Consider the following 10,376-nt stretch of genomic DNA (forward strand, 5'->3'; position numbering starts at 1 on the left):
GTGGCTTCACACCGACAAACAGACCCAGCTTCGGCAGAAACCTAAACTAACTAACTGACCAAAGAGCCGCGTTAAGTGGCGATATCACTAACGTCACGTAACTTAGCCGAAGGTTAGCTAAATTTGACTTTTTAAGACTTTTTCATTATGCTAACATTTGTGATATGACTGCACTTAATTCTACAATTCTTTCATTATGCTAACATTTGTTCCGGTGTATATCTGAAGTGAGATAAAAACCCAGAACTAACTTTTAAGAGTTTATTTCTTCTCCGCTTCGACCGTCGGCCATTCCCCCCCCCCAACATCCTCCAACCAACATCCTCCAACCTATGATTCGCAATGAATCCTGGGATTATGATGGGTGGCTAACGAACGATACACCGGAGGCGTCATTCAAATCTGTGAGCGCGCGCAAGGGACGCCGCGTCTCCGCGTGCGCTCCTTGTGGAACGTCGCGTCTCCGCGTGCGTTCCGTGTGACGTCACTGACGCGCTTGCTTTGATCTGTCAGTAACGTCACAGACAACCAAACCCATAAATAAGGGCTCTCAGACAGAAAAATCAGAACTCGATGTTCATCTGTTTGCAAAACGTTCAGCAGTCGGCGCTCCGTAATACAAGAAAATTCTCACACTTCACTCAAACGAAGAAAATCAAATTTGTGACACAACAATGGAAACATTCAACGAAAATGAAAATTCAATGGTGGTCACACCAGACCAGATTATGCCGCCAATCAACAAGTGCTTTGAAAGGCTCTCTGAAGGTCAGTGGAGCATAATAGAAAATGGAAAATGCGACTCCAGCGTCCATGCCGTGCTCGCTGGTATGATTTCTGAAATCATTCAGATTGCCTCTACCAGCATCCTGGAAATTGCCCTTCCTGTTATTCAGGAACCCATGATAAGGGAAGAGCTTATGGATGAGGGGAAAATAAGGGTGTCCCTTGGAGACTCGATCTCAGCTGCCATCGCAAGCGCTCTTAATGTCCCAAGACAGCAAGATAAGAGCGCTGACAAGCTGACACTGATGGTTGAGGAAGAGATCACCGAAAAGGTCAGCTTAACCATTGCACTGATTGAAGAAAGCCCTGATTTCCTGCAAGACCCTGCCGTTTATTTTAGCGACAAACTTAGTAATAGTAAAAAACTAGACCGCATGGTTTGTTGCGCTGCCTCATGCCTGAAAAGTTATACGGCACGTAAGGTGTCGTTTCAGTGTGGGACAAGCAGCTCTGATTCCAGTACAGAAAATCTAATTTGGGACACAACAATGGGAACACGCAACAAAAACAAAAATTCAATGGTGGTCACACCAGACCAGATTATGCCGCCAATCAACAGGTGCTTTAAAAGGCTCTCTGAAGTTCAGTGGAGCATAATAGAAAATGGAAAATGCAACTCTAGGGTCCATGCGGTGCTCGCTGATATGATTTCTGAAATCATTCAGATTGCCTCTGCCAGCATCCTGGAAATAGCCCTTCCTGTTATTCAGGAACCCATGATAAGGGAAGAGTTTATGGATGAGGGGAAAATAAGGGTGTCCCTCGGAGACTCAATCTCAGCTGCCATCGCCGGCGCTCTTAATGTCTCAAAACAGCAAGATAAGAGCGCTGACAAGCTGACACTGATGGTTGAGGAAGAGATCATCGAAAAGGTCAGCTCAACCATTGCACTGATTGAAAAAAGCCCCGATTTCCCACTAGACCCCGCCGTTTATGTTAGCGGCAAATCTAGTAGTATTAAGAAACTACACCGCATGGTTTGTTGCGCTGCCTCATGCCTGAAAACGTATGCAGCATGTAAGCTGCGCTGCCAGTGTGGGACAAATGGGTCTGATCCCAGTACAGAAAGTACTGGTTCAAAAATATCAGTTCAATCAGCAATCGCAGAGATTTCTGTTATTCTGTCCACAAGGAGCTCAGATGGAGAGATGACAGAAAAAGATAAAGATGAGCTCCCAGAAGAATCAGCTGTAACAGAACAAAGCAAAATAAAACCAACTACAGAAACACAAAGTATCCAGGCTCCAACCCCAGTAGAAATGGTTGCAGCTGACATCGTAGGTGAGATACTTGCTAACATGGATTCAAGCAGTGAAGAGCTCTGTGAGAAATGTAACTTACCCAAACCTGCCTTTAATGCAGGCTTAATTATCCACAAGGTGAGACACTTCTTCTCCAAATGTGTGCCATCCACCTCACACGCCAGGCTCAAAGCACGCAAACACAACTTTTCCATGTTTGCAAAAAAACAATTTGAAAAAATGAAAACAGAGCTGAAAAAAAGAATAAAGTCAAACAGGCAACATTTTGTTTGTCTACAAAACATTTGCAACCACCTCAAGAATGAAACAGTGCCCTCCAATAAAAGTATAGTTTCCATTCTCCCAGGGTCAGTACCTGAAACGGCTAGTCCCCAGAGTACAGAGGCTCATCGCTCCCCTTCTCGACATACGCCAAGCCTGGGAACCGCAATTAAACGTTCTTCTTCATTCGACTTTAACGTCATTAGATCAGACGTTAATCAGTTATTTGACAAATTAACAAAGAAAGAAGAACTCTTCCTCATCGATAAGACCTTGGGGGACTTTAAAAACAGTGGGCATATCAGAAATTTTATGGTGGACTTAATGGCAAAAGTGTTTGATCTACTTATGATGGATCAAGTGTATCAAATCCCCATACCTCTAATGGGTAGATCCCTCTCAGACACGGTCATCTCCAGGACTCCACAATCAGTAGAGCGTCCCATTTCTGCTGAAGTCCTCTATGTCCTCATAGATGACACAGTAGAAAGGTTTTTGCAGAAGCTTTTACTGTGGGTGGAGAATGAAGAGAAAGATCAAATGATTCAAATGGACAAGATTTCTGGGGTCCTGGAAGACATCCAAAACTTTATTAAAAGAACACAGACTCCAACACAGGAAAAAAGCCCTGATTCAGATGGCAGAGGAAAAGAATCTGGTGCTTCACCTCCAACACCAAAATCTGGGAGCATTTCTCCAGATACATTATCCGTGGAATCTGACAAGTCACCCCGAACACCAAAATCTGGGAGCATTTCTCCAGGTAGATGCTCTGTGGCATCTGACAAGTCACCTCGAACACCAAAACCTGGAAGCATTTCTCCAGATAAATTATCCGTGGAATCTGACAAGTCACCTCGAACACCAAAACCTGGAAGCATTTCTCCAGATAAATTATCCGTGGAATCTGACAAGTCACCTCGAGCGCCACAACCTGGGAGCATTTCTCCAGGTAGATGCTCTGTGGCATCTGACAAGTCACCACAAATGCCAAAAACTGGGAGCATTTCTCCAGATAAATGCTCTGTGGCATCTGACAAGTCACCTCGAACACCAAAACCTGGGAGCATTTCTCCAGATAAATTATCCATGGAATCTGACAAGTCACCTCGAACACCAAAACCTGGGAGCATTTCTCCAGATAAATGCTCTGTGGCATCTGACAAGTCACCTCGAGCGCCACAACCTGGGAGCATTTCTCCAGATAAATGCTCCTTGGCATCCGACAAGTCACCTAGAACACCAAAACCTGGGAGCATTTCTCCAGATAAATTATCCATGGAATCTGACAAGTCACCTCGAACACCAAAAACTGGGAGAATTTCTCCAGATGAATGCTCTGTGGCATTTGACAAGTCACCTCGAGCGCCAAAAACTGGGAGCATTTCTCCAGATAAATGCTTTGTGGCATCTGACAAGTCACCACAAATGCCAAAAACTAGGAGCATTTCTCCAGATAAATGCTCTGTGGCATCTGACAAGTCACTTCGAATGCCAAAAACTGGTAGCATCTCTCCAGATAAATGCTCTGTGGCATCTGATAAGTCACCTCGAGCGCCAAAAACTGGGAACATTTCTCCACATAAATGCTTTGTGGCATCTGAAAATCCACCTCCAACACCAAAACCTGGGAGCATTTCTCCAGATAAATGCTCTGTGGCATCTGACAAGTCACTTCGAACGACAAAAACTGGGAGCATCTCTCCAGATAAATGCTCTGTGGCATCTGACAAGTCACCTCTAACGCCAAAAACTGGGAGCATTTCTCCAGATAAATGCTTTGGGGCATCTGAAAATCCACCTCCAACACCAAAAACTGGGAGCATTTCTCCAGGTAGATGCTCCGTGGCATCTAACAAGTCACCACAAATGCCAAAAACTGGGAGCATTTCTCCAGATAAATGCTCTGTGGCATCTGACAAGTCACTTCGAACGACAAAAACTGGGAGCATCTCTCCAGATAAATGCTCTGTGGCATCTGACAAGTCACCTCGAACACCAAAAACTGGGAGCATTTCTCCAGATAAATTATCCGTGGAATCTGACAAGTCACCTCGAACACCAAAAACTGGGAGCATTTCTCCAGATAAATGCTCTGTGGCATCTGACAAGTCACTTCGAACGACAAAAACTGGGAGCATTTCTCCAGATAAATGCTCCTTGGCATCCGACAAGTCACCTCGAACACCAAAATCTGGGAGCATTTCTCCAGATAAATTATCCGTGGAATCTGAAAAGTCACCTCGAACACCAAAAACTGGGAGCATTTCTCCAGATAAATTATTGGTGGCATCTGACAAGTCACCTCGAGCGCCACAACCTGGGAGCATTTCTCCAGATAAATGCTCTGTGGCATCTGACAAGTCACTTCGAACGCCAAAAACTGGGAGCATCTATCCAGATAAATGCTCTGTGGCATCTGACAAGTCACCTCGAGCGCCAAAAACTGGGAGTATTTCTCCAGATAAATGCTTTGTGGCATCTGAAAATCCACCTCTAACACCAAAACCTGGGAGCATTTCTTCAGATAAATGTTCTTTGGCATCTGACAAGTCACCACAAATGCCAAAAACTGGGAGCATTTCTCCAGATAAATGCTCTGTGGTATCTGAAAAACCACCTCAAACGCCAAATATTGGGAGCATTTCTCCAGATAAATGCTCCTTGGCATCTGACAAGTCACCTAGAACGCCAAAAACTGGGAACATTTCTCCAGATAAATGCTCCTTGGCATCTGACAAGTCACCTAGAACGCCAAAAACTGGGAGCATTTCCCCAGATAAATGCTCCTTGGCATCCGACAAGTCACCTAGAACACCAAAACCTGGGCGTATTTCTCCAGATAAATGCTCTGTGGCATCTGAAAATCCACCTCCAACACCAAAAACTGGGAGCATTTCTCCAGATGAATGCTTCTTGGCATCCGGCGACAAGTCATCTAGAACACCAAAAACTGGGAGCATTTCTCCAGATAAATTATCCGTGGAATCTGACAAGTCACCTCGAACACCAAAACCTGGGAGCATTTCTCCAGATGAATGCTCTGTGGCATCTGACAAGTCACTTCGAACGCCAAAAACTGGGAGCATCTCTCCAGATAAATGCTCTGTGGCATCTGACAAGTCACCTCGAGCGCCAAAAACTGGGAGCATTTCTCCAGATAAATGTTCTGTGGCATCTGACAAGTCACCACAAATGCCAAAAACTGGGAGCATTTCTCCAGATAAATGCTCCTTGGCATCCGACAAGTCACCTAGAACACCAAAACCTGGGAGAATCTCTCCAGAAAAATCATCTGGAGCCTTGAGCCTGAAACACTCTCTCAAAGATTCCTCCAAAATATCAGAGATGGGTTCTGTGTCAGTTTCATCTTCTGATGTTCAGAAAATTTCCAGTGACCTTGCGTTGCTCCTTATCATGAGAATCATCCATAAATCTAAACCTGAGACCAAAAAGTCTGCTGTTCGGATCCCATCTACTACAAAAGAAATAGACACGGTCATCAATCGTCTGAGCAATCTAATGCAGCCTGAACTCAGCAGCACAGCGTCTGCCACAAGTCTGACAAATGACAAGAAAAAGTTCATCAAGAAAATAGCCAAATGCCTCATCAAGGAGTTTGGCTCCCCAGACAATGTCTTTAAGGCTTCAATGGCAAATGATTCATCTTTTGATGAGGCTCTGATTAAACATCTAAAAATCAGCCTCGGAGTCATCCCGAGTCCCCCAAAGACGTCCAAAATATCCAGGTTTTTTTCTGCGTTGGGAAAAGCATTGCTAAAACCCTTCAGGTGGTTCACTAAAGGCAGAGATCATTAAAATGACCATTTTGGCTTTTCCCACTGCCCTGCTTCTTTTAAAATCTTGAAGCAGACTTTTAGCACCAAATCCTTTTTTTAAAAACATCACCATAAAATTTTGGGATCAGCCCTCAAATCCAAATTTTAGAACTGTAGTTCACGCCATCTCGTCTCCTTTTGATTTCCATCCCCCCAACCGGTCGCAGCGGATGGCCGCCCCTTCTGAGCCCGGTTCCGTTGGAAGTTTCTTCCTGTTAAAGGGAGTTTTTCTTCCCCACAGTCGCCTCGTGCTTGCTCAGAGGGGGATCATTTGATTGTTGGGGTTCTCTGTAGTACAGTAGGGCTTTGACCTTACAGTACAAACAGGGAGGAGACGTTGTGATTTGGCTTGATTTTTAAAATATCTAATTCGGCATGAAATAAAAAAAAAATCCAAATTATAAATACATTCCAAGTTTGTTTGTGTTTTTCTTCTGTTGTCAAATATGTAGGTGTTACACGTGTGATTTTAGTCATTTTGCATCAGTTTGTAGCCGACGTGTCTGTTTGTGATCATGCTGCATCTGTTTTTGTCTGATTTGTGTCTTAGTTTGGTCAATTTACATCACTTTTGTGGCCCAATTTAGTTGTTTTGCATGTATTTGTGGCAAAATGTGTGGACCCTGTTTGACGTTGCTATGTTTTGTCTTAATGCTTCACTTTGGTTGTTTATGTATGTGCTCATTTTGATTCTAGATGTAGACCTGGCATCTGAAAATTAGCACCTAGGCTACTTCGAACATTTTTTTTAGTCCATGGGTTAACACATTTTTTTTATTTTGCTGACCTTGTAGAGCAGTGGTTCCCAAACTTCTTTTGCTAGGCCCCCCTTTGTTTTACAAGAAAAATGTTCGCTAAAAAATATTATTAGCCAAAGCTTTCACTGGAAGTCAGTTACTGGTGTCAGGCCAGCTCCCACTTCTTCTTTTGTGTTACTTCTGCATATAAGTATACACAAAGAGACATTGAGACCTGAATTACAAATAAAAGCCACCTTCAAGATTATCAAACACTGTTTAAAGATCTCCGTATAAACTTCTGTGTGAAACAAGGCCTCAGTAGCATCCAGACCACACTGATCTAGGTCTTCTTGGTAGAAGAAGGTGTTTCCTTTTTCCAGATGTTTAAATGCAGCCTCCCCAGATTCAGAAGAAATTTCCTTTCAGCCATCTCACTTGTTTCATGTCCCCCCACATGTTTGTTCCCCTTCTTCGTCTGAACCAACAAGAAGTGTGAGTACATGTCAGTCAGGGTCTTGGGCAGCTCTCCTCTCTGCTCTTTAGTCAACATGTGCTCCAGAACTGTGATCCAGCAGAAGACTGGGATGCTACACATGATGTGGAGGCTCCTGCATGTCTTCATGTGGGAGATGATTCTGGACAGCTCTTCATCACTGAATCTTCTCCTGAAGTACTCCTCCTTCTGGGCATCAGTGAAGCCTCGTACTTCTGTTACCCTGTGAACACGTCTAGGAGGGATCTGATTGGCTGCTGCAGGTCGGGAAGTTATCCAGACGAGAGCCGAGGGAAGCAGATTCCCCTCGATGAGGTTTGTCAGCAGCTGGCTGACTGATGACCTTTCTGTGACATCAGACACAAGCTTCCTGTTGGTGAAATCCAATGAAAGTCTGCTTTCATCCAGGCTGTCAAAAATGAACAAAAGTTTACAGACAGCGAGCTTCTCTGCTGTGACCTTCTGTAATGTTGGATGGAAAACATGGAGCAGCTCCAGAAAACTGTACTGCTCATCTCTGATCAGCAACGCTGTTGGTCAGAACCACTCTGATGGGTCTCTGTTGGTCAGGTAAGGCTTTAAAGATGTCGTGACACCTGACTGTAATGTCATCAAGAGCCTCCATCTTGGAAGCTGTCTCCAGCTGCATCACCTCATGTTGGTTATGAACATCTTCATTCTGTCCCTCTGTGATGTAGAGCTCAGTGTAGATCCTGTTCGGGAGGGTTCCACCTCCTGTATTATCAGTTTCTTCAGTCACACTTTCAAACCTCCTCCTCAGACTGGTCTTATATTCTTCTAAAACTTCTTCCAGACTCGCATCTGCTGATTGACAACAAGAAACCAAAAAGAATGAAATGTCTTTAGTGTGTGAAACTGCATGAAAAACAGATTTTTATCTTTTGACGGCAGGGATGGGAATGGTGTTAAGCATTGTAAATTGTAAATAAGCTTCAGAAAATAGTAAATCATGTAACATGATATTTTCGGCATTAAACTATAACCAGTAGTGATGGGATTTCCGGCTCTTTTTAGAGAACCGGCTCTTTCGGTTTGGCTCACTAAAAAGAGCCGGCTCTTTCGGCTCCGAACCGGCTCTTCAGGTTGTTTTGTTGCTTTAATTATTTAATCATTAACAATAATATAAAATTATGCACAAAAGGAATTACTAATGTACAAAAAAAAAGTGGTTTTATTTATATATGTTTATATATAAATATATGTGGTGGCCCCCAGAGACAAAACACGTACAAACTCCAAAACACATTTCTAGCTTTAACTGAACTTCAAAACAGAGCTACCTAGATCACTTAAATTACACAATTGAAAGCATGAAAGCATATGTGTATTGTTTATGTATTTATACACAAGCATTCATATATAGTCAAATAATTTAAAAAAAATTTCATTTACACGTTATTACCACACACCTCTGTGCTTCTGAGTTTTTACGTGTTTGTACATGTTTTGGAGTTTGTACGTGCGTCAGAGTTCGTACGTGATTTGAAGTTTGTATGTGCTTTGTCTGTAGGGGCCACCGTAAATATACTTTTATTTATTCACTCCACATAAAATGTAATAAATAAATCATATAATACAAAAATCAACTATTCACATTTCAACTTTTAACTATTTAAATTTTCAACTTTTTCCTTTTACAAATTTAAAGTGAAACGACACAAAACACTGCAAACCACAATACAATAAAATATAAATTATAATATGAAAACAAAAAGAAGATGCACATTCTCTGTCATATGGACCTGCATGAATAAACTTTCTGAATCCTTTATCATCTGCAACTGAAAATAGTTGCAGATGATAGTACCTTTCTAATGTGACGTGGTTGTCCCTGGCTCTTTCTCTCTCTCTCCCTCCCGCTCTGTTCCTGTGCTACTGAGTGTAACTACCGCCCCTCCCCCCTCTTCCCAGCGTAAAGCACAAGGCTCGCGTGCTGAGTGAAGTGGAAAAAAGTGCGAGAGAGAGGCTGAGAGAAAGAAAAAAAAAACCCCACGGCTCGCGATAAGGAGCCGGCTCCGGTCGTTCACGTCAAAGAACCGGCTCAAAGAGCCATTTCGTTCGCGACCGGCCCATCACTAACCAGTGTGTGACTTATTTAAAACATTTTGATTCATAATCAGAACCTTTTTTGTCACAGCAGAGACAAGAAGCAACTGTTAAAAATGTTCCTAATGTGACATTTTAAGAGGAGGGAAAATTCCCCTCATACTGGCTTCACATCATTGGCTCCCTGTTAAATCCAGAGCTGAATTCAAAATGCTTCTCACATAAAAAGGGCCATAATAAAACAGCCCCATCTTATCTGAGAGGCCTCACAGTATCATATCAGATAGATGGAGCACTTTGCTCTCAAAGTGTTCTCCATGTGATCCTTTACTCTCTCTGTGTTACTGCTCTTTGTCTGCTGTGTTACACCCTGCGATTACTGTTGCTGTTGTTTGGCCATTTACATGATTCTGTTCTTGTTGTACAGTAGCTGCTTAATAAAGTGTGTAAATGAACTCTGCTCTTCTTTAGATGATTTTTTTGAGTGTTTTTTTTTTTTAAATTTCATCTAAAAACTACAAATGACCAGCTAAAATTTTGGCCCAGCAGCACACGCAGCCATACAAACTATTCATTTTGAGCTGCTGCTATGAAATTAGAGCCAAATGGAAAAGCCTGCTGAAGCGTTTTTTACACTCTGATTTTCTGTTTGTATTTGGATTCAGCCAGTATCCAGTATTTTTATCATTTATTTCCAACAAACAATTGAATCCTTTAGTTTCCAACACATCACCCAGTTTGCATCAGTATTGATCTCCAGCATGATTTTCTCCGTGCGATAGCCATTATGTTTTCAGTGTGTTCCTCTGATTTTTTTGAGTAGTATATATTGAGGATTGCCTGATATTGTGTGCAGGTGGGGAACATGACAGCTAAACTTTAGCAAACCAGGTGAAAAATAATTAAGACAATCACAAAGCAGGAAGTA

At 42.6% G+C, this 10,376-nt stretch overlaps 1 protein-coding gene across 1 annotated transcript; it reads left to right on the forward strand.

Moving 5' to 3' along the window:
- The first annotated feature begins 586 nt into the window (after window positions 1–586).
- LOC148106262 (uncharacterized) lies at window positions 587–6,557 on the forward strand. The gene is made up of 4 exons (XM_087839556.1): window positions 587–1,058; window positions 1,659–3,072; window positions 4,333–5,118; window positions 5,248–6,557. Exons 1-4 carry the CDS (start codon window positions 675–677, stop codon window positions 6,126–6,128), a joined length of 3,465 nt encoding a protein of 1,154 aa, XP_087695682.1. The 5' UTR covers window positions 587–674; the 3' UTR covers window positions 6,129–6,557.
- Window positions 6,558–10,376: the final 3,819 nt, after the last annotated feature.

This window comes from Neolamprologus brichardi, chromosome 1, assembly GCF_056152115.1.
Source record: "Neolamprologus brichardi isolate AB-2024 chromosome 1, ASM5615211v1, whole genome shotgun sequence".
In the NCBI taxonomy this organism is placed as follows: Eukaryota; Metazoa; Chordata; class Actinopteri; order Cichliformes; family Cichlidae; genus Neolamprologus; species Neolamprologus brichardi.

Excerpts from the sequence above, each read along its gene's own strand:
- LOC148106262 (XM_087839556.1), top strand. The coding sequence starts at position 675 with ATGGAAACATTCAACGAAAATGAAAATTCAATGGTGGTCACACCAGAC. Across the intron at positions 3,073-4,332 it reads ATCTGGGAGCATTTCTCCAG|ATAAATTATCCGTGGAATCT; the intron begins GTAGATGCTCTG and ends GCATTTCTCCAG. Across the intron at positions 5,119-5,247 it reads CTTGGCATCCGACAAGTCAC|CTAGAACACCAAAAACTGGG; the intron begins CTAGAACACCAA and ends GCGACAAGTCAT.